The following is a 27,107-nucleotide window of genomic DNA, read 5'->3' as shown; positions in this document are numbered from 1 at the left end:
ATTCATTTGTGATGCATGAAGCACCATGACAGGAGCTGGAAACAAAGGTCAATGAGACACTGTTTGCTTTAAAGCTCAATCTGTGGCTGTGAGAGACACAAAGAGAGACAACTGCATAACACTGCTAAAGAGTTATGGCACTGGTGCATTTATTTCATTACCACTTGAAGGAGAAGTGTTAAAAAGGTAGCTTTCTTTAGAGATGGCCTGAGTTGACTTTCAGGCTGGCTAATGTTAAGCTCTTTTAAAAAGGGAAAGAGAGGGGCTGGGGATATAGCTGCGGATATACCCTAGTGGCAAGAGTGCCTGCCTCGGATACACGAGGCCCTAGGTTCGATTCCCCAGCACCACATATACAGAAAAAACGGCCAGAAGCAGCGCTGTGGCTCAAGTGGCAGAGTGTTAGCCTTGAGCGGGAAGAAGCCAGGGACAGTGCTCAGGCCCTGAGTCCAAGGCCCCGGCCAAAAAAAAAAAGAGGGGGGGCGGGGAAGAGGCATCAGCTTGACCAAAAAAAAAAAAAGTTATGACCCTCTTAAACCCACAACATGGAGACAAAGGTGGAAAAGGAACAAGCAAGGGAAACAGAGAAGGTTCCAATATGTCATGTTTGGTTTCAAAAATAAAGCATATCAAAGGCTTTCTATAGTTTCGTAAGTGCAAAGGGCCGTAGACAGAAGTTTCAGTTGGGCACAGTAGCCTGAATGCCAGGCTAGGCCAGGACCACCTGTCCCTTCCCAAGATTTGCACCACTGGTGTAGTGGGTTTACTACACCAGTCGCTATTCCTTCCCTCCCTCCCTCCCTCTCTCCTTCCTTCTCTTCCAGCTCTTCCCACGGGGTGGGGGGGGGAGGGGAGAATACATCCAGAGGTTGCCTCTAAGTTCCAGAAATCCTCTGGAATTCTGAGATCTGAGGATCGTGGTTCAAAGGAAGCTAACTCAGGAAACTCCTCAGATACTCTGTATCTGAGGGCCATCTTGGAGTGAAAAAGGGGCACACACACACACACACACACACACACACACACACGCTGGAGTTTGTCACCTGTCTGGTGGGCTACTTCCTAAAATGGGATTCATGACCCCACCATCCTGTACAACTGGTGAGCTAGAATAGATTTATGGAAAAAGCCGCGAAAAAGGAAAATGTTGCCCCTGGGGCCGTGCAGGCCGGGAGGGGGTGGTGTGACCCGTCGGGTCAAGTTTCACTCAGAGACCATCGCGCCACCAACCCACCGGAGGTAACACGATGTGTGACCGCTCAGCGCGCGTCTCTGGGGGGCGCTACTGAGGGAGAGCGGAGGAGCGGCCCCGCAGGCGGCCCGGGAAACACCGTGGAGCCCGAGCCCCCACGCCCGAGCCCCTCAGCGCCCCAGGATCCGCCGACCCCAGCAGCACCCCCGGCCCGGGTCAGCCCCTCCTCGCGCGCGTCTGCGAGAAGAGGGTGGAGCGACAGGGCTCCGGTAGCCAATGAGAGCCGCGTGTTCCTGGTCCGATCCTCGGCGCGGCTTGCTATTGGTCACTTCCAGGGTCTCGGCCCACCGAACCTTGGCGACCTGAGCCAATCGCAAGGCGGCGGGCTACCCCAGACTCCCCGGGAGGCCGCGGCCGGCGCGGAGTGGAGCCGGGCGCGGCGCGGACGACGGTGACTGGCGAGCTGCGCGGGCCCGCGCGGCAGCATGGAGCCCGCCGTGTCGCTGGCGGTGTGCGCGCTGCTCTTCCTGCTCTGGGTGCGTGTGAAGGGGCTGGAGTTCGTGCTCATCCACCAGCGCTGGGTGTTCGTGTGCCTCTTCCTCCTGCCGCTCTCGCTCATCTTCGACATCTACTACTACGTGCGCGCCTGGGTGGTGTTCAAGCTCAGCAGCGCACCGCGCCTGCACGAGCAGCGTGTGCGGGACATCCAGAAGCAGGTGAGCTGCGGCGGGGCCCCGGCGGTGCGGCGGCGTGCGCGGGGACGGCGACCCCGGCCGGCACGTGCGCTGCGATGCGGGCGGCCGGGTGAGGGGGTTGGGGGCAGCTCCTGGCGAAGGAGCTGGGGCTGGAGAGGGGTTGCCACCGACCGAGCGACGTGTGAAGGCGCGGGAGCTGGGGGCTGGAGGGTTGCCTCGGCGGAAACCGAATAAGCAAAGACACTGGGGCGACGAAACAGTGCTCCGGTATGCGCACGGCAAGTGCGGGATCTGCGCACCCCAGGAGGGGTGGAGCGAGGAGAGGACTGTCAGGTAACACTCCCTGGCTCTGGCATTCCTGAGGCGGAAAGGCTTCCGGTAGGTGAACCTGGGAAGTGGGGGAAAGGGCTGGGGAAGGTGTCTCACGCGAGAGACTGGTGTAAGTGAGCAAAGGCAGGGAAGGGAAGGGTGGGGAGAAGTAAAGGCACCCAAAAGAAGAAGATTGGAACATAACTTGGCGCTAGATTGCAGAGGGGCCTTGATGCCAGGTTGGCCGTTCAAGTTCATGTTGTAGCAGCAAGCTGCTATTTGGGGTAGAGGATGAAAGCAAGAAAGTAGAATCCAGCCTGGGATGGCTGTCAGAGGGCTCACTCTTCACAAATGCAGTAACCCATAGCCCAGTAACCACACGTACTCCCTGATTGCTGGTGCCCACGGAGCCGATAGCAAAGGATCCATCGCCACATTCCCGTGCTGGCATGGGCTTGGGGCCTGCGTGGTTTCTTGGCTTCCTCGATCTCTCCTTATGTTCCTGTCTTTTGGCATCCGGTTGCCTAGAGCTTGTGTTTCCTGCTGCCACCTGCCAGGCAGGTGGAGCAGCCTGTTTATTCTCCCGCCTCAGTGTATCACACAGTAGATCCTGGTGATGGATGCAGAAAGCACCCCACAGGATTGGCCTGGTGGGTGGCGAATGCAGCCCTGGAAGTGCTTTGCACTTGAGGTTTGCAGCTAACAACCCATGCTTTCAGAGCTCAACCTGCCTTCCCTCTCCATTGGCATCCTCCTTTCTTAGCTCTTGTACTGGTTAATTTAGATCCTCTATCTGCCTGCCTTCCCCCCACCCCTTTCAGACTATCAACCTATTGCTTCCCTGCCTTGGCTCAATTAGACCAATCCCTCACAGCAGAGACTTTTACTGATTCACCTCTGGCTAAAGACAGCTTAGTGAGCTCTTTATTAACCTAAGTGAAACAGGACTCACTGTATACAAAAAAAAACAAGGGGTCTAGACAGCCCACCCCCTACCCTGAAACTACCCTGGGCCCCTGACTGTCATTAGCTATAGTTCTCACAGCTATCCTGGTACAAATTATACCTGTTGTACTAATGGGAAAGAGTGAAGTTCAAGCCTAGGACCTTAGCTCATAAATGTGGCTAACTCAGGTTAGCTTGAGTTCAGAGCCTGAACTCTCCTCATTTACTTGTTTTTCCTTCTCCATCTCTTCCACCTTGCAAGCTTGGTTCTGTTGCTTCATGCGTAGCATGCCTAGTTATGATACCTGTCTGACAAATTGCCCTTTTGCTAGGCTTTCCCTACCTCTTTGGCCTACACATCCTAAAGCTATGTGGTTGTCCTTGATCTTCACTCTGCCCCAATCTTGCTTATCTCCCATCAGGATCCAGTGCAGTGTTTCAAGCTCTATAGCTTCTACCCACTGCCTACCCACCCTTAAGCTTGAATACAGCATCCACTCCCTCACACTTCTGCAGACTTGGGCAAGGCCAGGCCTACATGGTCATAGAGTCCCACCCTTTACCCTTAAGCCCCAACTCACAGGAATCCCTTCTCTCTTCCTATCTCTACCCTGCACCTTAAATAACCTCTACTTCCTGCTGACAGTCGTCAGCATCTGATCTTAGGAAAGCCCTTCCCTGTGTTGAGCAGCTTGCCTGACCAGTATTTAACAAGACTCTTGGCTGCAAAGATAGAAACTTAATTTAAACTGGCTTGATATAAAAGGGGCTTTGCTGGCTCAGGTTCTAGAATAAAAAGTCCAGGAATAAAAATGGCTCAGGCATGACTGTATCCAGGATCCCTATCTTCATCTTTCCTCCATCTGCCATGTCCTGACTCTGCTTTCTCTGGGTTTTCATTGCCAGGAGACCCCTTGTTTTTGGCTTAGGTTTAGCTAGTTTAGCCACTCCAGTAAAGAGAGTATCTGGAACGAGTCTCATTGTCGTGGACTCAGGCCATAACCCAAATAGTTAATTTAGCAAAAGGATTGCAGCAGACCTTGTCTTATGTGCCTGCCTGCTGGGGTGAAGGAGAATCAGCCTCCGTCTAATCAAAGGAACCTGGGTTGTTAGAAGCAGAAGAAGGAATGGATGCTCATAGATGAGAACTACAGATACACCCCCTCCTTCCCTTTGCTGCCCTTGTCCCTTTCTGCATGGACAGAGTGCCTCTGCTTGGGTTTCTGACCCTGTGCCCTTAGTTCTGTGTTCTGTGTCCTTCTTGCCTACAATCAAGGCTTTGCCAACAGTGTGCCTTCCCTTGACTTGTGGTTCTTCCCTGTCCCTTCTTACCTGTTTGAATGGTGCAAGAGTTAGCACATGCCAATGCTTGGAACAGAGTTTGGCACAGAATCAGTCTTAATAGGTGTTAGCCATTCTTCTGTGACTGACTGTAAGCTTATCTGCCTTCTGGGCCTGTGCTTACCATCCTAGCTGTAAATCTGGGCTCTGTCAGCCTGACCTTGGTTGAGCAGTTATTTTTGCCTCTTGAGTTTCCTCTCTGGAAAAGGGATCACCCAGCCTCCTAGGATTGCTGTAAGAACTAGCAAGCCAGTGTAGATAGGTGCTAAGCACAGTTGAGGGGAGGGGAGGGTAGAATGATTATTATCTTTGAAAAATCTTCCTTATACTTCTAAGATAATGTTTTCAAAACACACTGATCCTGTGGTTATTACTTTGTGGTAGTGCAACAGGTTGGCTCATCTGTCTTATCAGTCTTATCAGCAGGGAAGATAACTGCCTTACCTTGCAGGGCCTAAGTGGAGGCATCTCTTCCAGCTCCCTCTCCCTGAAAGAAGGGCTTCAAGCTGCTCTAGGGTTCCTGACGGGGCCACCTTGGCCATGTTCCAATGTTACAGGTACGAGAATGGAAGGAGCAGGGCAGCAAGACTTTCATGTGCACGGGTCGCCCCGGCTGGCTCACTGTCTCTCTGCGGGTTGGCAAGTACAAGAAGACACACAAAAACATCATGATCAACCTGATGGACATTTTGGAGGTGGACACCAAGAAGCAGGTGAGAGTGTGTCATCTTCTGGCCCTAGGAGGAGGGCAAGCACTGCTGTACTGGGAGGAGTTAAGAGCAAGATGAGTTCAGCACAGGCAGCCCAGAATGGACCAAGACCCATGGTCATCAGGGGAGGCTCTGCCCCACACTGCTGTGTTCTCAACCCCCACAGCCACATCCACCAGACAGGCCAGTGAGAGCCCAGGGGATTCTTTGACTCTTCATTTATGTGCAAATAGTCAAGGATGGAAAACCAGGCTGAAATGAGAAACAAAGGGGAACTTATTTAGCCGTTCCTGGTAAGGAAGTCTGCTGGCAAAAAGCCAGCTACAAAGGTGACCAGGAGAGGGGATCTTCTTGCAAGCATCCTAGAGACTCACTTGTTGAATAGCCCCCAAAATGCATACTCTTTGGTTCATCTAATAATTCTACTTAGAATTTGGCTTAAATGTACTTAAAGATTCTCAACACAGAGAGATGGTATCACTTATTTTTTTTCCTTTCTTTTATTGTTATTTTTTGTTGTTGTTTAAGACGGGGTCTCACTTCATAGCCAAGGTTGCCCTGGAACTCACTGGGTAACCCAAGATGTCCTTAAACTGGCAATCTTCCTGCCTCAGCCTTCAGACTGCTGAGATTACAGGCCTGTGCTACCATACCTGGCTACACCTTGATTTTTCTCTGAAGATAATGAAATGTTCAACATAGGAAGTTATTATGAATGATAAATCTACTTGCTAGCACTTCATTTTTACTATGAGGCTTTGGTAAAGTTACTTAATTTCTGCCTTAAAAAAAAAAATAGGTTTGAGCTGGGCACCGGTAGCTCACACCTGTAATCCTAGCTATTCAGGAGGCTGAGATCTGAGGATCACGGTTGAAAGCCAACTTGGGCAAGAAAGCCCATGAGACTCTTATCTCCAATAAAGTACTCAGTAAAGGCCAGAAGTGGAACTGTGGCTGAAGTGGTAGCCTTGAGCAAAAAGAGTCTCAGGGACAGTGCCCAGGACTAACAAAAAAAAAGCCCAACAGGTTTTTTGTTTTTTTTTAAATTAGCATAAATTAAATATACAAAAGGGTTACATTATGATATTTACATAGATGCATAAAATGTAATCTGATCAAATTTACTCTTGTCTATATTACTCTTTGTTCGCTTTCCCCTCTCTTTTAAACAGTTTTTTACTATTTTAGTCCATTCAGCTTTGCTAATGTTTACTTGGTATATAGTTAAAAAAAAAAAAAACTAAACTAAAACAGTGTCAATAGGGGTAGCCATGTCGAGTGCTGGTGCTTCACACCTATAATCCTAGTTACTCAGGAAGTTGAGGTCTGAGGATCACAGTTCAAAGCCAGCCCAGGCAGGAAAGTCCATAAGACTCTTATCTCCAATTAACCACCAGAAAACCAGAAGTGGCACTGGCTCAAAGTGGTAGAGTGCTAGCCTTGAGCTGAAGAGCTCAGGGATAGCTCCCAGGCCCTGAGTTCAAGTCCCACAACCTACAAATAAAAAAGAAATGAGCAGCCAGCTGAGTAATACCTTTGACAAGTGCCTACCTGAGATACTATTACTAGAATCAAGGAAAATTAATCATAACCCAACATCCCCAAAAGTTTTCTCCTGCCACCTGTTAATTCCTTCCTGCTGTTCCCCTTCATCCTTAGGCAAGCAGTGATCTGCTTTCTGTTGCTGTAAATTAGCTTCTAGAGTTTGATATAATTGGAATCATGCAGTATATATGGGTTCTTTAGTAGTGATTTTCAGATTTGTCCACATTGAAGCAATATCAATACTAAATACTCTTTATTTTTCTGAATTGTATTCCTTTGGGAGGATGTACCAGTTCGGTTATCCATTTGCCTGCTAGTGGACACTTGTTTGCATTTTGAGGCTATTATGAATAAAATGCCTGGAGACATAAAGAGACTTTGGGAATGGAGTAGAATGGCTGAGTCACATGATAGGTGTATGACTTCTAGTGAAATCACCCCATTGTTTTCCTAAGTGGTTGCAGCATTTCGCATTCCCACCTGTAATGTGAGTTCCCTTTGGTCTGTGTTGTCCTGAATTCAGCTGCGCAGTTACTCTAGATTCCAGCCATTGTAACAGATGTGTATTATCTTTTAGTTTACATTTCCCACGTGAACAAAAATATTACTACCTTCTTCTGTGCACATATGCCATTTGTCTCTCTTCTTGGGTGAGCCCTTTTGCTAGTTTTGTTTTTAATTAGGTTGCGTGACTTGTCTTATGGAAACAACGAATTTTTAATTCTGATAAAATTCAGTTAGCTATTTTTGTACCTCATGCTTTTGATGTTGTATTTAAGAAATCTCTGCTCAGGGGCTGGGAATGTGGCCTAGTGACAAGAGTGTTTGCCTCGTATACATGAAGCCCTGGGTTCTATTCCTCAACACCACATATGTAGAAAACAGCCAGAAGTGGCGCTGTGGCTCAAATGGCAGAGTGCCAGCCTTGAGCAAAAAGAGAAACCAGGAACAGTGCTCAGGCCCTGAGTCCAAGGCCCAGGACTGGCAAAAAAGAAAAAAAAAAGAAAGAAAGAAAGAAAAAGAAATCTCTGCTCGATCTAATGTCATAAAGATTCTTCTTCTAGAAATTTTAAGGACAACATAAAGTGAAACTACTTGGGCTTAGAGTTTCCTTTGTGAGCAATTTTTTAAACTACAAATCAGCATTTTGGGATTTGTTTATTCTTTGGTGAACTTTGGTCTCAGAGACATTTGCTCACTAGGTTGCAGTTTTATCAACATACTCTGGCACATTCCCACGTTGCCCTTTTAACACCTGTGGCATCTGGAGCTGTGGCAGGTCATTCTGGAGCTGAGGCTGGTCACTTGATTCTGCTGTCCCTTATCAGTCTAATGCTAATCAGTTTTACTCATTTTCTCAAGAACTAGCATTTAATTTCATTGATTTTTTTTCTACTTCATTGATTTCTGCTGTGATCTTCCTTAATCTCATTTTTTCTTGAGTTTAATTTTCTATTTTTTTTTGCAGTGCTGGGGGATGAAACCCAGGGTCTTGGGCAAACAAAGCAATCATTCTGTTATCTGAACAATTGGTAGAGCCAGCCCCTTTTGGTAGTTTTGTTTGTTGGTTTTCCATTTTTGCCATGCTAAGGTTTGAGCTTGTGGCCTTATACTTGCTAAGTAGGCACTCTTGTTCTGAGTCACATCTATAGCCTGATTTTTGTTCTTTAATTTCAAATGGTGTTTCATTTCTCACCAGGCATACCTGATGTAACCCACCTGTGTTAGGCTTCCTGCTAGCTAGGATAACAACTATGAGCCCACACATCCAGTTCTTTATGGGAAAGGGTTCCCAAGACCTATAGGCCCTAGATGGCCTCCCACTTCAATCCCAACATTTTCAGCCTCCCAAGTAGCTAATACTACCAATGCAAAGGGTGTAAACCATTTATTTTTCTTTTATTTTTCCCCTCCAATATAGATGTTTAGTGCTGTACTTTTTCTTCTAAGCAGTGTTTGAGTGACAGTCTGTGCTCTTTTATTTTCCCCCAGCTCAAATACTTATATGGGTTTTTGTTTGTTTATGAGATAGGGTTTCACTATGTAGGCTAAGCTGGCCTTGAACTCTCCATCCTCCTCAGCCTCCCATCTTGGCATTACAGATGTGTACTGCCATACTTCATGATAAAAGAGGAAATGGTCATAACAAAATGCTAAATTGAGGGCAAAAAAAGACAACTGTTACATGTATGTGTGAGTATATTTATGTGTGTATAATATATTAAATAAAACATACATAATAGCTGGGCTCATTCCTATAATTCTAGCTAGTCAGGAGACTGAGACCTGGAGGATCAAAGTTCAAAGCCAGCCCAGGCAGTAACCAGCAAAAATCTGGGCTGGAGGAGTGGCTCAAGTAGTAGAGCACTAGCTAAGTAAGCATGAAGCCCTAAGTCCAAAGCCCAGTACTAGCATAAAATTATGTATAGCCCTATATCATCTAGTCCCTTTTTATTTACCTCTCACTTTCTTGGTTATTTCTTTTGTTAAATCATTTTAATTTTACTTATTTTATTAGGATCAATTAGTTGTACAAGGGGGTCTTGTTTTAACATGTTCATAGATGCATTACAATGCACCTCGATTAGACTCCACACCCTCTGTCACTCTCCTTCATCCCCCAGACCTTTCCTAACCTAGTATCAGTTGGCTTTATCATTCCATTTTCACATGTCTACATAAATGATTTTGACCTTCCTGTACTCTCTCCATTCACCCTCACCTCTTTCCTACACCCAGGCAAGATACATTTTATATTCCTAACAAAGTGTAGATAACTGTTTTAATAAGTAAAATGATTAAAAGATTTCTGAACTTAGAAAAAAAGAAAATAGACATGGGAAAAATTTTACTTTATTAGAAACATTTTTATTCTGTAGATTTAGAAATTTGAGATTTTTAATAACCACAAAAGAAAATTCAGTCACACCTAATGATTAACAGAATGTAGTGGTGTATTATCTAAATAGAAATGGTGCTGATGTGCTATAATAAATTGTCTATTAGCAAAAAAATCACTTTAGGGCACAGCATTGTATCACAAATTACAGTAGGGATACTTTGCAAGAATTTAATCAAACTAGAGAATTCTGAGTAACTGTCTCTTTTAAATGCAGCACTTAAAAATGTAACAACTCTATGCATTCTTTTTCTTTAAAAAATGACGTGCTTCATAGAAATGCTGCTTTATTGCTGCAGAGGTCAAAGTTCAAGAGGTACAGGAGAAAAATACAAAGGTAGCCTTTAGAAAGTTGGTTTTATGTATAAAAAAGCTAAAGTTTATAAAAATTAACTTACAAACCAAGAACAAAAGTGGTATGCACGCATTATGTATAAGCATCCTTAAAACATCAAAATTTTCGAGTGCATGGCCAAAAAGAAAACCACTGCCCCATATCAAAAAAAAAGAAAGAAAGAAAGCAAGAAAAAAAAGAATAGGAGTATTAGAAATGTTTTTAGAAATAATTCTGAAAAATAGGATGATGTTTGTTTCATTCATTTTTACTGTACCTCCCAGCTGAATGTATAGTTCCCCTATGAGCTAAAAAATTGACTAAATATTTATTATCAGATATTTGATAGGGTTTGATTCGTCACTCACTGTAACCAAAGGCAGTATAATGTTCTAGAAGGAGCAACAGCTGAGTAGGTCTCCTGAGACATCTCTCTCCCTGTATCTACAGATTGTACGTGTAGAGCCCTTGGTGTCCATGGGTCAGGTGACTGCTCTGCTGAACTCCATTGGCTGGACCTTGCCTGTGTTGCCCGAACTTGATGACCTCACAGTGGGTAAGGACTCCATATTAATGGGCAAGGGAGTCAGATGGTCCCAGGATCAGAGGGAGAGGGCCTTGGCCATCTTCTGTCTGGTGTAGGGATGGCCAGTCTTCCATCAGGGATAAAAGTCACCATCTCTTATCTGCTGTGGTCAGTGATGGGGCTTTCACTGTCTGCTACTCTATTTCTGAACAGCCCGGAATAGACAGCACTGTTATTAAACAGCACTTTCTCATTTCCAACTCAGATCGTTTCCCTGTGACTTGTATAAGCCACTTCTACCTGTGGAACACACAGAATACTTAATCCTTCTTCTCAGAGGATTTGTGGACTCTAATCCTTCTCTTATCAAGGGGAAGCATCTTCCCATGGATCACAGCTCCCTGTTACCCCATTGACCTCTGTTTTCCTTAAAGTGAGCATGCAGGCTAAGTTGAAGCTGGCCACAGTGAGGGTATGCATATCCACTCAAACCCCTGCCCTCAACTACCATCAAAGCCCTTTCTCTCCTAAGTAAGCTGCCCCATTTCTGTCACCCTCACCCTGCACATTGCTGCTGGCTTTGCCTGACATGTGTCTCTGCAGGGGGGCTGATCATGGGCACAGGCATCGAGTCATCATCCCACAAGTATGGCCTGTTCCAACACATCTGCACCGCCTATGAGCTGGTCCTGGCAGATGGCAGCTTTGTGAGATGCACTCCGGTGAGTTCAGCGATGGAGCATACCAATGGTGTTAAGGATTGTGGTGTGTCTCATTTCAAGTACACCTTTTCAGGCTGTACAAATAATAACAAATGAGTGATATATGTGCTTAGACACTAATCTGAATGCATTTAATCTTCAACACCCAATGAGGTTAGTACTATTATTATCCACATTGCACAGATAGGAAACTCAAGCACAGATGGTTAATAAACTTGCCTTAGGTCACACCGGTAGGACTCAAAGTCACGCCATTGGGCTATACCAGACTGCCTGTGCAGAAGTCAGGCATTGGTAACACTGTATATCAGGTGTTGTGGTGTGTGAATAAAAGATTAGAGGAACTGCTTTGTTACAATAAAAGCTCATTCTATCACTCAAAGTGGGACACACACATTTAAGGCAATTTACCTAAAGAGTAGAACAGAATTAAAACATTAATTAACTTCACTCAGATATGGCCTAGCATATGGAAGGGGTTTCTGGGTTGGGAGGGACATAAGATCCTTTTGAAGTGGATTTTTCAGAGAGTGAGGGAAAGGTACTACGCTTGGGAGCTCTGGGCTAGACGGACCTTGAGGACCCCTTTTGCTCAGCATGCTTTTCCGACACTGGGGCCCTGTCTTTGATGTATTGATGTATTTATTGTTGATGTATTATCAACAGAGATCAGACAAAGGCCTGCATCAAGGCCCAGGCTCCTCCTTTGACAAATGCATGGTCAGGAAGAGTAAGTAGGTTCTTTGTGCAAAGCTCCAAGCACAGATTCTGGCAGGCAGTTGCCAACTGGTTACTACTTCTGTGATCTGAACAGGGGGATGAAGTTGTTGCCCAAATAGGCATTGGTTGGGCCAGTTCTGCTATTCCAGAGGCTTTTGCTGGCCCTCTGCAGACCTCCCAAGATCAGCCTCTGCCCTCCTGCGGCCCACCCCGAGGAGGACATGCATGGCTGGGCATAGATTTGTTGAAAAGGTCTTAAGAGTCTGAATTAGAAAAGCCAAAGGAAAAGGCAGTGGCCTCCTGAAACAGATGTCAAAATGAGAAAACACTGCAGTTGGACAGGGATGTGGGGAAGCAGAGGAGATACTGAAGGAAGAACACTGCATCCAGAGTGAAGCCATCTTGCCTGAGCAGCTGACTTTCTAGGGTACCTTAGAAGAACAGGTCACTCTTGAGAGACTGACTTTCCTTACCTTTCAAGGGGGTAGTACTCTCTCTGAGCTGTGTGTTGGAGTGAGTGGCGACCCCACAAGCTAGTAGGGTGGGAAAGGTATGGCCACTTAGGTTCTGACTCATAAGAGCCAGAGACATTCCCATGTCTCCTACTATGCTGACTCTTAGCAAGGGTTTCACTCTTGTTTAGCTTGGTCTGAGAATCCCTTGCCTCTTTGTCCCCTATCCGGGGTCTTTAGGCAGTTCTGGTCATGGCTTCCTTCTTGGGGAGCCTTTGTCTTAAGTGGCTGTGACTAGATGGAAAGGGGTGGGTACTGTTTTGCTGAACAATCATGTTTGGTGAGCAGTTGTGGGGATATTGACTTAAAGATCAAGGGAAAAAACTAAGTATAGATGGTTAAAGGTCTTTGTTCATATCATGCAAGATGATGACAGAATGGGAACTCAGCTGAGGTCCCCACTTCCCCAGTTGACTAAGTGCCATGGACTGGGGTCCACATCAGGTCTTCCACATGTATGAATTCTATCTCAACAGTCTGAAAACTCAGACCTGTTCTATGCCGTGCCCTGGTCCTGTGGGACTCTGGGCTTCCTGGTAGCTGCTGAGATCCGTATCATCCCTGCCAAGAAGTATGTCAAGCTGCGGTTTGAACCAGTGAGAGGCCTGGAGGCCATTTGTGACAAATTCACCCAAGAGTCCCAGCGCTCAGAGAACCACTTTGTAGAAGGACTGCTCTACTCCCTGGATGAGGCTGTCATCATGACGGGCGTCATGACAGATGAAGTAGACTCTTCCAAGGTAGGCGGGGCACAGGTGCTACAGACCAAGGTCAGGGAGAGTTTGGGGTGGGTTGGGCCTGAGTTTTTAATGAAGCTGCTCCCTGGGATACAGGCAACTGACCCTGCTTTCAGATAACAATGAAAGCCTCCGTCTCCTCTGCTCCTGCCCCTTGCCAGGAATGTGACCTGTCTCGACAGGTGTACCATCTTCTTACAGTGGCCCCATTATATGTATGCCGAGGCTTGAACCTACAACCTGGGCACTGTGTCTTGACTTTTTCACTCAAGGCTGGTGCTCTGCCACTTGAATCACACCTCCACTTTGGGCTTTTTGGTGGTTAATTGGAGATGAGAGTCTTGCAGACTTTCCTGCATGGGCTACCTTTGAACTGCAATCCTCAGATCTCACCTTCCTAAGTAGATAGGATTATAGACGGGAGTCACTGTAAGACACCCTAGGAGGGTTGTGCTCCTGCCCATTTCCTACAGCCAAGTGGCAGAAGCCTTTCCCTGCATTCTTGCCAACTCTCGTGGTAGTATCACTCATTTTTGCCAATCTGATAAGGTTAAAAATAGGGCCTCTTTTTATTTAACTCTTGTTAGTTCTTTGGTTTCTGGTGAAGTTGAGCACATTTGCAGTTTTCTAGTTTGCCATTATCTATTGTTTATTAAAGATGGACTGGATTTTGTGTGAAAAGTATCTCCCCATGTTGTGTTGTATGGGCTTCATGTCTGCCTTCATATCTGCAGAACAGAATTGAAGAGTGCCACGTTGCTTACTGAAGTCCTGTGCCACTCTTGGAAATTTTAAGTTGCTTCCAGGTTTTTTTTTTTGTTGTTATTTTAATTATATCATTTGTCTTCTGTCTGTAATTTGAAGGTATCTTAAAGTAGAATTAGTGAATAAAAGGATGTTCATCCTGAAAGGATCTTGAACTACACTTGTGTAATTAAAACATTTAAAATTAGAAAGGTCTAGAAAATCATCTGGACCTGGCCTCTCAAGGTAAATGAAGGAGGCTCAGGTAGGGAAAGAGACTGATGAGGATACACAGCAAGTACAGAGCAGATACTGACCCCCTTCCCAGGCCTTACAACTGCCCCTAGGTAGGCAAGTGCTCTGTCACTGAGGTACTTGCTAGCTCTGGAGCAGCCTTTTTAACTCTGACTCAGTGCTGGTTCCCTCACATAACATCTTTTAGAATTTAAAATCATCCATGAGCCTTGGTTCCTGAGGGCTCTGAGGTGAGGGAAGATGGGGTCCTGGAACAACCAGGTAACACTAGACATGGAGGCCAGGTGCTCGGTCCTTCCCTGGGCTGAATCATAATCAGTGTGTGTCCCCAACCCCCACTCACCTAGCGGGGATATCCAAACCAGAGATGGGCTGGCCTCTCCAAGGTTCTTCATTAGAGCTTTTCACAGTATGAAGCTGAAGGAAGAGATCAAAGGGAGTCCCCACCCCCGCTGCACCAGCATCATTCCACTATCATCAGGTATGTTAGGTGCCCTCTCTCAGTAATTGGAAGCTGGGTTTGTATAGCTTTTTCAGAATTTGAATGCCTGACCAGATTCTCTGTTGTACAAGGAGACAGACACAGTACCCAGGGCTTTCTGAGTTCTCCTTGGCCTCAGTAGCAGAGATGTTGTCCTGCTCAGTGCCCAGTGAACAAGGCTGAGACACCCAATGGAAAGAGTAGTAGATGCCATTGGATGGGTGGGATTTCATTTTAGGAGCACTTCTGGCTGGCAAATATCCTGGTTTAGAAGGCTGCAAGCCCTCTGTGCCAGCCATGTCTGGAATGAGGTTCGTTTCTGACAGGAGAAGAAGCTGTCAGAGGAAGCTTGTTGTGGGAGTACTCAGGCCAGAAATGGAGCTTGCGTGTCCTCCAGTTTCCCCAGCTGACACCTGTCCCGGGACAGACAGATGATCCAGCTTCTTTATGGTTTCCTGGGTTTCTCAGGCCCAGTGGTTCCCGAGTCTGAGTACCAAGGGCACCTGTATGCGGTACCACGGGTCTCAAGTTCATTACAGCAGGTGCCTCTGCCAGGAGTGCAACCAGGCCTCACCTGGCTTAGATCAAGTTGCTCTGTTTCCTGTTGGGTTTCAGTCTGCTTTCATTACCAGGTAGAGGCCCCATATGACCCACACCAAAGCCACGTTTGAGCAGCAGGTGCTTGAGCCCTAAGGTCCTGGCCCATTGCAGTTCTCAGTTTTCTCTCCAGCCACCCCAGAGGAGGCTTCTCAAGAGAGTGGCACTGGATGAGCTCCACGTGCTGTCTGCAGAGCTTGAGTGCAAAGGTTATTACCTAGTTCCAGCAAACAGTGTAGCAGGTGAATGGCAGGGCAGGCCCCACGGAGGGTACTATGTGCCACTGTGGGCCAGGCATGGTACTCTGCTGTGTCCTCTGTTCTCTGAGCCTTTCCCGCCGTTCTAGGGAAAGCAGTGTTTTGTCTTGCCTGTACAAAAATTGGTGCCTGCGTAAGATTAGCCAAGTAAGAAGAAAAGATTATCTGTAAGTAGAAAAGAAAAGGCATCTTGGTACAGTATCACAGTATATGAGTAGTCTTTTTTTTTTTTAATTAGCTGACATTAGTTATACAGGAAGAGATTTCACTGTTACCATTCCACACATATAGAATATATTCATTCCAGTCAATCTGACCGCCCCCCCCCCCAACATTCTTCCAGTCTTCTCTCCCTACGGTACTACTGTTTTTATTTTTTTTAACTGTGTGTATGTGTCTAATATCCAAAAGGCTTAAAAAGCTAAGCTCCTATGCTTTATTTTATTGTCAAGAAACAAGCTCAGAGAGTAACCTGCCTAAGGTCACCCAGCTGGGGGGACTGGCCCTAGCAGCCCCTGGGGCTGTGCTCCCAGATTTCTGAGGCCTGAGCCCTTCCCACGGATGACCCCTTCCCCCCAATTCCTCAAGAACACCTACCCAGAATTCTTGTTGTAGATGAGGGTGCTGAGGCAGGAGAAGCTCAGTCAGCTCAGGACACACAGCACGTTGGGTGTTGTACCATTTGAGACTGAAGATAACAGTGGCTCAGTGTATGATTTAGGCAAAGGGCCCAGTGCCAGGGAGCATGTGGGCTCCTCCATGAGCTTCATTCAGGTGTAGGAGGCTTCAGGGAGTGCTGAGCCTAGGGAACTGTGGAGCCTGGTTTAGAGATGCTGTGGCAGAGGATGGTGATGAGAGATTGGCCATGCTGGCCTTGTGTGGGCAGGAGGGGGAATCTCACCTGCGTAGAGCCCTGCACTGTGACCGGGTCTGCCATTCACATTTGCACGCTGTGTTCTCATCAAGGAGGAGCACCAGCTGGGAGGGGTCACAAAGGCTCCTGGACTCCCAGGTGCCAGCTGTGTGACCCATGCACACCACTTGCAGTCTTTGAGCTTCTCTGCTACAGACGCCTGCTGTGCCTCACTCCACCTGGCTTTCAAGAACGCTTTTGGGTTTCTTTTTTCTCAAAAGCAGTGATCCACACAACAGAGCTTTGAAAAGGCCAGGATTGCTAAACAGCTGGTATCTGTTACTCCCTGGTGGCCCCGGCGTGTGTCTCTGGGCTGATCACAATACTGTCTTGTCATTTCAGCTCAACAGCATTGGCAATTACTATAAGCCTTGGTTCTTCAAGCACGTGGAGAACTACCTGAAGACAAACCGGGAGGGCCTCGAATACATTCCCCTGCGACACTACTACCACCGCCACACTCGCAGCATCTTCTGGGAGCTCCAGGTGAGACTCAGCTTTCCTGTGCTGCTGGTTCCTCATGGCCACTGGGCAGAGAACAGAGCAGATAGCATTGCAGCCATGTTCGCTCTCTTCAGGGAAGAGAACCATGTTGCCCTGGGGGACCCCAACACCTTCTTAAACTCCTGTACCATTGTTTCATTTCGGGCTGGGGGAATGGCCACCTGCAATGAATGCACCAAGCACTGGCCAAAGGTGTCAGGAGTAGAGTCAGGACATAGATCCGCTCCATCCTTAGGAAATTTCCAGCCTCACCAAGCAGATAGATTCTGCCCAGTGTCGAGGACAGTTTCCAGCTCTTTTTCAGTAATGGTATGTATATTTGTGTAAATGTCTGTATATATAAATTAAGGAGTGGAATTGCTGAAACAACTGGCACTTCTGTGTCTTAATGAGCAACTGCTGAAATGTTTAGCAGAGTGGCTTCTACTAGTAATATGTGGGTGCTGGTTTTTCTACATCTTCAAAACACTTATTTCCTGATTTATAAAGTCATTTTTAGTATAGCCGTCATAGGGGACGTGAAGTGATATTGTGATTTGGGTTTACAGTTTCTTATTGAATGTTATATTGGGAATCATTTTATGTGCTTGTTGGTCATTTGTTTATCTCTTTGGAGAAGTGTATATTCAAATTTTCTACCCATTTTTAACTGGGCTGTTTGGTTTTTTTTGTTTGTTGTTGATGTGTAAGTGTTCTTTACATCTTCTGGATACTAGACAGTTTTCAGATACGTGATTTGTATGTGTTTTCCCATTCCCATTCTTCATTGGTAGTGACCCTTGCTGTGTACATTTTTAATTTAGGTGAAGTCTAACTTATCTATTTTTCATTCTGCTGTGTGTATTTTTCATCTCATATTTAAGACTATTATTACCAAATGCCAGCTCATGGAGATTTATGTCTCTGTTTTCCTCTAAGCTTTTAAGGTTCCCATTCTTATATTTAATGCTTTAGCTTTTTCTCTAGATGGTTGATATTTATATATTGTGTGAGGCAGGACTCCTGCTCTACTCTTGGCACCTACCAATGCAGTTTTCTCAGCAGACGACATGTGTTTAGAAAGCAGCAAGAGGACTGATGAGCTAAAGCCATGATGTGGATTGAGACCAGATAGCCGCTAGAGGCTGTATCACATGTCTCTTTTAATAGGCAGGGATTTATATCTTATTCAAGGTGTTAAAGATCGTCAGTGGGAGGGCTGGGAATGTGGCTTAGTGGTAGAGTGCTTGCCTAGCATGCATGAAGCCCTGGGTTCGATTCCTGAGCACCACAGAAAAAGCCAGAAGTGGCACTGGGGCTCAAGAGCTAGAATGCTAGCCTTGAGCAAAAAGAAGCCAGGGACACTGCTCAGGCCCTGAGTTCAAGCCCCCAGAACTGGCAAAAAAAAAAAAAAAAGATAGTCAGTGGGGACTTTGAGCAGAAAGTGATTTGGCTCTAGTTTTTATTTTAAAAGATGATCTGTGGGCTGAGAGTATGGCCCAAATGATAGAGTGCCTGCCTGGCAAGCACAAGCATAAGGCCCTGAAGTCAAACCCTAGCACAATTTAAGTGTGTGTGTGTGTGTGTGTGTGTGTGTGTGTGTGTGTGTGTGTGTGTTTGACAGCTGAGTAGGAGTGGGTGAGAATAGAAGAGGAAAGGAAGATTTCTGTTGTCAAGAGTGGATCTGTGGGGAGGGAAGAAGTGTCAGACCTGGGAAATACAGTCAACCGAGGAAAGGAGATTTAAACAGATTGGTTGTGGGCAGGTGTCCAAGGTTGCAGGCCCAGGAACCGGATGGACAGCATGCCCTTGACTGCCACAAGAAATGGGAGGAGGAGGCTGAGAAGGGATCACCAGTGTGGTGTTGTGGTGTGGTATATGTCTGCTTGAAATGCTTCTCTGTGGGATGCCAGACTAAGGGGTTCAGCAGAGATTGAGGCAGCACATATAAATGTGGGCATCCGGAGCAGGAAGTGCTATTTAAAACCATGGGCACAGATAAGAAAAGAAGGGTGTGGGAGCCCAGCCCTGCAGTTTTGCAGAAGAGCCAGTGGAAGAAGGTGCTGTCAGTGTTTGTGGGTGGGGAGATGGGAGGGGGAAACTGGGAGAGAGCGAGGGAAGGGGTGACATTGTCCAAAAGAAATATACTTTTTACCTGCCTTACATAACTGTAACTCCCCTGTACATCACCTTTTTTTGTTTTGTTTTGTTTTTTGCCAGTCCTGGGGCTTGGACTCAGGGCTTGAGCACTGTCCCTGGCTTCTTTTTTTTTTTTTGCTCAAGGCTAGCACTCTGCCGCTTGAGCCACAGCGCCACTTCTGGCCATTTTCTGTATATGTGGTGCTGGGGAATCGAACCCAGGGCCTCATGTATATGAGGCAGGCACTCTTGCCACTAGGCCATATCCCCAGCCCCTGTACATCACCTTTAACAACAACAACAAATTCTTTAAAAAGCTAGCCACTTGGTGGCTCACACCTGTAATCCTAGCTACTCAGGAGGAGGCTGAGATTTGAGGATCATGGTTCAAAGCCAGCTGGGGCAACAAAGTTCTTGAGACTCATGTCTCTAATTAACCACCAGAAAACCAGAAGTAGAGCTGTGGTTCAAAGTGATAGAGCAATTGCCTTGAGCAAAAGAGCTCAGAGACAGTGCCCAGACCCTAAGTTCAAGCCCCATGACCATCTCACAAAAAAAGAAGATGACAAAGTAAGATGAGCAACTATGCCCTGTGCTGAGAGAGATGAGGACAGAGAAATGGCCTTTGGGACTTTAACCCTGGAGCAGTCATCAGTGACTTTGAGGAAGATAGCACTGACCTAAGGGTTCTCAAGGCAATGGGAGACAAGGAGGTGGAGATAGGGAGAAGCAGTCTAAGAGACTCCCCCCCAGGCAGTGCTTGTAGACAGTGGGAGAGAGAGAGCTGGGGAAGGGGTGTGGGACCAAGGGAAGATGCCTTATTTCTGTGCCAGTTTTAAGATGGGAGAGGTGAGACATTGTTATGAGTCTATGTTGTTGTTTATTTGGGGGGGGGTGGGGGGAATGACTGCGAGGGTGTGTTGGGAGAAAGTGGGGGATGGATACTCTTGTGCCAGGTGCAGAGCTGGCCATATGGTGGAAGCATAATAGGAAGGAAGCTGCACAAATGGGAAAGGTCACTAGGAACAAGGGGGTGACTTGCTCATGGGAGGGAGTGGGTACTCCCCTCTGATTGCCTGTAATTTCTCTATGAACTGGAGCTGTGATTTCAGCTGGGGCAGGATTGCTGAAAGCTCAAGGAGAGAGGATATGTCAGTTGTCACTAACCATGAGAATTCACTCGTGGGTATACACCAGGATCAACTGGCCTGCACTGGGGCTGCTGAGACTCGTCCTGAGCTCACAGTGAGGCCTACGTGTGGCTGTGGGTAGCTGCATGGGAGGATGAGCAGGTGATAGGATGAGAGGGACCAAAGTGCCGTCCCAGAGGAATTAACCAAGCAGGGAGGGGAGCTGTGAGGGCTCCAGGGGACTGGGAGCTAGAGGTGCAGGGCAGAAGGCGATGCTTGCGGTGGGAACTGTGGAGACAGTGGTACTCAGGAAGACTGACATCAAGACCTGAAGCTGGAAGATTGTGAGCCAGGGGTCAAAGTCTTCACTTGGGACGTGGGAAGAGAAGCCCCAGGAAGGAGCTGTGCTGGAGCAGACAAAAGGGCAGGGTGGGAAAGCAGCAATGCAGACAGAGGTGGCTCTTTTCTCATAACTTAAGGACAGGGTTTTGAGGAAGGCAGGAAGTGGTCAGGCTCTGGGCAAGGAATATAGCAAGTCAGGCTCGTTGGGGAGCCTGAGTCGGATTTCACCCACCCAGTGGGAGCTCTTCCCTGCTAATTGACCTTAGGGAACTGGCTGGAGCTCTCTGAGGATCTCCCCCCTATATTCATTGCTCAATGCCTGCTCTGTGCCAGCCATTCTGACCTCAATAAAGAGACCAGGATTGATGACCACCTTATCATTTTGTTCTAGGCACTGAACACAGTGTCTTATTAGCCTCCTAAGTTCCTTTCCATAGATAAAAAAAGCTAAGATCAAAGAAATTAAGTAACTAGCTACAAGGTCATCACAGTTGGTAAATGCCAGAGCTGAGACACGGGTCCCCTGCATGAAGTCCCAGGTCCTCTCAAGCCCTCCTGATCTGGCGTGCTCATGTGGAGTGTGGAACGAGGATCTGGCTCCAGCCCCTTGCATGTGGGGACACTCCGCCTTTGGGTCCTTCTCCCCATCCCCACCCTTTGTCTTTCAGGACATCATCCCCTTTGGAAACAACCCCGTGTTCCGCTACCTCTTTGGCTGGATGGTCCCTCCCAAGATCTCCCTCCTGAAGCTGACCCAGGGCGAGACCCTACGCAAGCTCTACGAGCAGCACCACGTGGTGCAGGACATGCTGGTGCCCATGAAGTGCCTGATGCAGGCCCTGAACACCTTCCACAATGACATCCATGTGAGCTGGGCGAGCAGGCAGGGGCCCATGGGAGTCACACCTTCTTCCCTGAACTAGGGGACCCACCTTGGCACCCCTGCCCTCCAGGCCTTGGTTTGCCGAACCATAAAATGAAATATGGCCTCCCAGTGCTGCAGAGGCCTGACCTACTCAGTGGTGGTCTTAGGGCCTGGTGGTGAGCGCTTCATAGGGGGAATCAGGGTGTCTCAGCCAGGGCTGGAGCAGCCAAGGGGTCCCTAGCGGGTGCTGCAAAACTTCCTTTTAGATGGGTGTGGTAGGGAATGAGCACACACCTGTCACCTACTGGAGTAAAAGCCACAATGCCCACCTCCCTGGCCTCTCCAGGTCTACCCCATCTGGCTGTGCCCATTCATCCTGCCCAGTCAGCCAGGCCTGGTGCACCCCAAGGGAGACGAGACAGAGCTATACGTGGACATTGGTGCCTACGGGGAACCACACGTGAAGCACTTCGAGGCCAGGTCCTGCATGAGGCAGCTGGAGAAGTTTGTGCGGAGCGTTCATGGGTGAGTGACTCAGGGCGCATTGCCAAGGGACCTCTCACCCCTCTCTCCTCCCCACCTCCTCTCTGGATACTGCCTCCTGTAGCCTTACCCCGTCCATGTCTTCCTGTGCAGATTCCAGATGCTGTATGCCGACTGCTACATGAACAGAGAGGAGTTCTGGGAGATGTTTGACGGCTCCTTGTACCATAAGCTTCGGAAGCAGCTCGGCTGCCAGGAGGCCTTTCCCGAGGTATATGACAAGATCTGCAAGGCTGCCAGGCACTGACCGGGGCCTGTCACCTGGAGAGAGAGACAAGTGAACACGTCTTCCCTTTGCTCCAGCTTGGCTGCCTTCTCAGACCCACATTTTCAGAAAGGCACCCCACCAGAAATCCTACCTGACAGTCCTGCCTCTGGGAAGCCCATTTTCTGGGATAGCCCAGGCTGGTGGAAAGAACATGGGATTTAGAATCATTTCTGAGTCTGGGTCCCAGTTTAGCTACTCATTTGCTATGTGACTCTAAGCGAGTCACTTAACCATTCTGTGCCCCAGTCCCTTCATCTCTCCTACTTGCAGGATATCTTCTAAGTCAAGCACCTGTCACACAGCTCCGTAAGCAGTAGCTGTTTTCATTGTTTCCTCTTCAGCATCACATCTGACTAAAGTACTTTGGGCTCAACGGCTGAGTCCAGAAAGCTCCCCCTCCCCCAAATTAGGTCACCTGTGCACAGGTTTGGCTGGAATGATGAAGGGAGCACCCTGGAATAGCAGTACCGTGGCCAGGGTCAGCCAGAAGAGCCCCTCACAGGGAGAAGGAACGCTCTTACTCTTGGATTTCAGGAGGGCCACGTGTGAGACAGGCAGGCCCACGATGTGCTGTGCCAAAGCCAGGTCCATTCCAAAGTTCCTTCTGCTGCCCTTGGGTGACATCCTGCCTTCCTCCTGCATGCTGAGGCCTGCTGGCTGCCCCAGCCATCTGCACATCCACTCTGCTTACTGTTCCCGGAGAAGGCACCTCAAGATGGAACATCCTGGCCTGGGCTCATTCTTCCTGGCTCCAGCCTCCCATTGCCCCCACACCACTTAAGAGTAGGGCATGCGCACTGCTCTGCCACATGGGGAGGGGGCAGCACCAAGTGGGAAAGTGACGCCCGACATCGTGCTTCCATTAGGAAGCTCACTGTGGGGCAGGAAGCGAAGAGCTTCGCTATTCTCTTGCCCCTCATCCCCCTTTTTGTTCCCCTTCCCCAGCTGTAGCTAATTTCAGTGCCTTAACAAATCCTGAGCTCAGAGAAAGTTAGCTCCATTTCCGTTCCAGGGGGAAGGGACCTCCTGAAGTCCCTTCTGCCTTGCTACCGAAGCATGGTTGTTTGTGCAACTTCACTTTAAGAACTGCCCTGCCCTGCTGGGAACCCACAGTCTGAAAGGGAATGGAGTCCTGGAAGGGAAGCCGGAATTCAAGAGCTGAGCTAAGTTGGTCACAGCATAGATGTGTTGGAGTCAGGGGACCTGGCTTTGGTCCCTGCTCTGTCACCAGGCTGTGCGGCCATGGGCACGTCATTTGTCCCTGCAAGCTGCAGTTTCCTCACCTGTCACATTGGTACAGACCTCCCTGGAGCCTTTCTGCTTCACATACCAGGGTTGCAAGACTCATGGAAAGCCTTCTTCACGTTGAAATTCTGGGGAAGAATAAACGATCCAGGTGACATTTAGGGATAGTTCATCATTTACAGTCCTTCTTCCAGCCCAGGGCCAGCTCCCATTCCCATTTTCAGAGAGGCTCATCTATGGCTGGCAGGCAAGTGTCCATCTTGTCCCTTCAGGTGCCAAAATCCTCTTAGAATCCCACTACCCAGGGTCTCATGCTGCAGTGTCAGCAAGCAGGTCCTGTGAGAATTAGTGCTCATGCACTCGGAAAGCAAAGGAATCCCCTTACTCTTGGCCTCTGGAAGAGACAAGAAAAAGTAAGCCTTGCTCTAGTCTGTGGAGCATGCAGATTTTGGCATGGGCTCTGCTAGTGGGTCCATGTGCGTCCTGGCTCGGTACTAGACTGATGACTCTACTTGCTGTAGATGAGTGGTTAACCTGAGCTAGATTAGTCCAATAGTGAGAATGCCATTATTTTGCCAGTAAAGCCTCCATCCCAAATCCACTGGGGCTATACCCAGAGATGCCTGCAGCCTATATCTCCCGTGGACCCATAACCAAAATCCAGCCCTTTGTAGAGGACCTATGGCTTGGAAGGTTGTGATCACACCAGCCTCAGGTTACAGGTTGGTTCTAGTAGTATCTTGCCTAGAAAGGCAATCTTCCAGAATGGTGAGCTGAGATCCAGCGTGTCTGTCCATGGAGTGGCTTTGGGCAGGGTTCAGGTTGGTGCCAGCTGTGTGGAAAAGAACATTAAACCTCTCCCCTTCCAGAGCCCCAGGTCCTTGGCTGCATGAGGTCAGAGTTGTGGCCACTTTCTTGGGCTGGGAGGATGCGTTGTTGGTGTTAGTGAATGGGAAGAGAAGGGTGGGATGGGTGTGGACGTGTGTGGTGTGTAATCTTTATCTCCCCTCCCCGCCCTTTGGTCATTGAGACCAAAAGGCACAAGGCTCCCCTATCGAGCTCTTGCAGCCACAGGTACTGTGCCTTCTCGAGAACACAAGCTCCTGTGGCTGTGGGTCTGCCACTTCTGTAAAAATAAAGTTTGACCTGGACGCTAGTCTTTATTCTTTCTTGTTTGATTTTTGTTTTTGTTGCCAATCCTGGGACTTGAACTCGGGGCCTGAGCACTGTCCCTGGCTCCTTTTTGCTCAAGGCTAGTACTCTGCCACTTGAGCCACAGCACCACTTGCGGCTTTTTCTATATATGTGGTGCTGAGGAATGAAACCCAGGGCTTCATGTATACGAGGCGAGCACTTTACCAGTAGGCCCTATTCCCAGGCTGCTTTGTCCTTTCTTGCTCAAGGACCCGGGGTTCAGACACAGGTATACAGTTACCAACTGAGATGTCCTTTCTGAACCCAAGTGCTGAATTTCAGCAAGGGCTGAAAAATTATGGGTGAGTGACAAATTTTGGTCTCAGTCCCATCTGACTGACTGATGATGACTACTTGGGTTAGTCCAGCAATGAAAGTGCCATTTCACCAGTAGAGTCCCTCTAACTCAGTGAAGAGCAGGGTTCAGATCATGAAGGGGAAGCAGTAGGACAGTGAGACAATTCCAGCCAGAGATGGCAGAGGAAAGCTGTTGTCCTTTCAAGGCACCAGACAGGCCACCACATGACATCAGGCTGTGGTCCTACATCTATTACTCTATTCTGACCAATTCATTTTGACAAAGCAGTTAATCTTGTTGACTTACTTCATCTGTGAGCTTGTGGAAAAACACTAGCTGTCCACAGAGACATTCTATTCCCCAGCCTTCCCAGAGTGGGATGCATTTTTAGGTTAAGCATTTCCCCTATGGATGTGAAAAGAATTACTTTTTTTAAAAATGCTCATGTCTTGTATTCACAGGCTCTTGTATTCACTGGAAGCAAATGATAACTGGACATCTAAGGCAGTCTTAGGTCAGAAGAAGCTTAAATCCTTGAGTCCGTGTGTAGAGAGCTACCCACCACCCAGAACCCTACCCTGGGCCATTATGGGAGCGAGAGATAAACTTGTAGTTGAGACCTCTACATATTTGGGGGTATAGTTAGAGCAGTTTAACACCCCAACTGTCAACCTGGTACACTTCAATGAAGAGAAATAGAAGCTCAGTTTAATAGAAGGTTGTTTGCAAATACAAAGATAGGCATGGTGGACATTTACATAGAATCTATGTCTTATTCTGAAGTTGGCTGCAAGGATCTCTAGGAAATTCCTTTTCCAATTCAGTTTTACAAATTAGATTTTGCATATTGCCTCTAAGACAGAGGTCTTTCATGTTGTATTAGCTTAGATCACCATAACAAAATACCTGAGACAATCAACTTACAAAGGAAAGTTTATTTTGGCTCAGTTTTGGAGGTTCCAGCCATCACCAACTGGCTTTGTTACTTTGGAGCTGGAGCAAGAAAGCCTGTCATAGTGGGCAGGTAGTTGAGGAAGACCATTACTTCACAAGACAGGGAGCAAGAGGAAAGCAACAAGAGAGACTGAGGTCCCAATTCCCCTTTGAGGGCACATCTCCCATGACCTAAAGACCTCCCACTAGGCCTTGCCTCTTAAAGGCTCTACCACCTCCCAACTGTACCAAGCTGAGGACCAAACCTTTAACGTGTAGACCTTTCAAAGTGTTCCAGACCCAGAGTAATATTCACTACAACAATGTTTGCAGTTTCAACCCTAAGTATCATTTGATACTTGAATAGCATACAGTGTATTACTTAATCCCCATACCTTTTTTAAACAAAAGGATCACTCCCCCATTGTGTAGATGAGGAAAGAGATGCTCAAGAAGTCAGGTGCCTGTGGCTCACACCTGTAGTCCTAGGTACTCAGGAGGCTAAGATCTCAGAATCATGGTTCAAAGCCAGCCAGAGCAGAAAAGTCCCCATGAGACTCTTACCTCTAACCACTCAAAAACCACAAGTGGAGCTGTGGCTTACAATGGTAGTGTGCCAGCCTTGAGCAAAAGAGGAAGGAGCTCAGGGACATCAAGTACTAGTGCAGATGGCCTTCCAGACCCAAAGAGCAATGGGAGCTTTGTGCTGGGTGTGCAGGGTCCACTATGCTGACTTGGCTCAGAAGGGAGGTCCACTGTGGTGAGCAAAGAGTGTTCTGCTTTGACCCAGAGCAGTTGCTTCAGTGAGGAGCCCCTTTGGCCCAACTGGCAAGGTCAAGATATCAACATTCATTGTCGGTTTTCCAAATGCCAATATTAGAAAAATCAAGCCAGGTGCTGGTGGCTCACACCTGGAATACTTGCTAGTCAGGTGGCTGATATCTGAGGATTGCAGTTTAAAGCCAGCCTGGACAGGAAAGTCCATGAGACTCTTATCTCCAACTAACCACCAGAAAACCAGTAGTGGAGCTGTGGCTCAAAAGTTGTAGAGTGCTAGCCCAAAGCATAAAAGCTCAGGGCCTGAGTGCAGACCCCACAGTCAACAAAAAAGAAAGAAGAGGAGGAAGAAGGCAGAGAGGAGGAGGAAGAAGAAGAGAAGGAAAAGGAAGAAGAGGAGGAAGAGGAAGGTAAAGGAGAAGGAGGAGAATAAGAAAGAAGCAGCAGCCCTGGGAT

At 47.7% G+C, this 27,107-nt stretch overlaps 1 protein-coding gene across 1 annotated transcript; it reads left to right on the top strand.

Annotated features, from left to right (window-relative positions):
• The first annotated feature begins 1,573 nt into the window (after positions 1 to 1,573).
• Positions 1,574 to 24,600, top strand: Dhcr24 (24-dehydrocholesterol reductase). The gene is made up of 9 exons (XM_048351405.1): positions 1,574 to 1,908; positions 5,040 to 5,195; positions 10,421 to 10,526; positions 11,100 to 11,218; positions 12,927 to 13,190; positions 16,777 to 16,920; positions 21,197 to 21,394; positions 21,740 to 21,918; positions 22,030 to 24,600. Exons 1-9 carry the CDS (start codon positions 1,678 to 1,680, stop codon positions 22,181 to 22,183), a joined length of 1,551 nt encoding a protein of 516 aa, XP_048207362.1. The 5' UTR covers positions 1,574 to 1,677; the 3' UTR covers positions 22,184 to 24,600.
• The last annotated feature ends 2,507 nt before the right edge of the window (positions 24,601 to 27,107 follow it).

Source organism: Perognathus longimembris, chromosome 7, assembly GCF_023159225.1.
Source record: "Perognathus longimembris pacificus isolate PPM17 chromosome 7, ASM2315922v1, whole genome shotgun sequence".
Lineage (NCBI taxonomy): Eukaryota > Metazoa > Chordata > Mammalia > Rodentia > Heteromyidae > Perognathus > Perognathus longimembris.
Note: the sequence above shows the minus strand (reverse complement) of the source record. Positions and strands in the feature narration are given on the sequence as shown.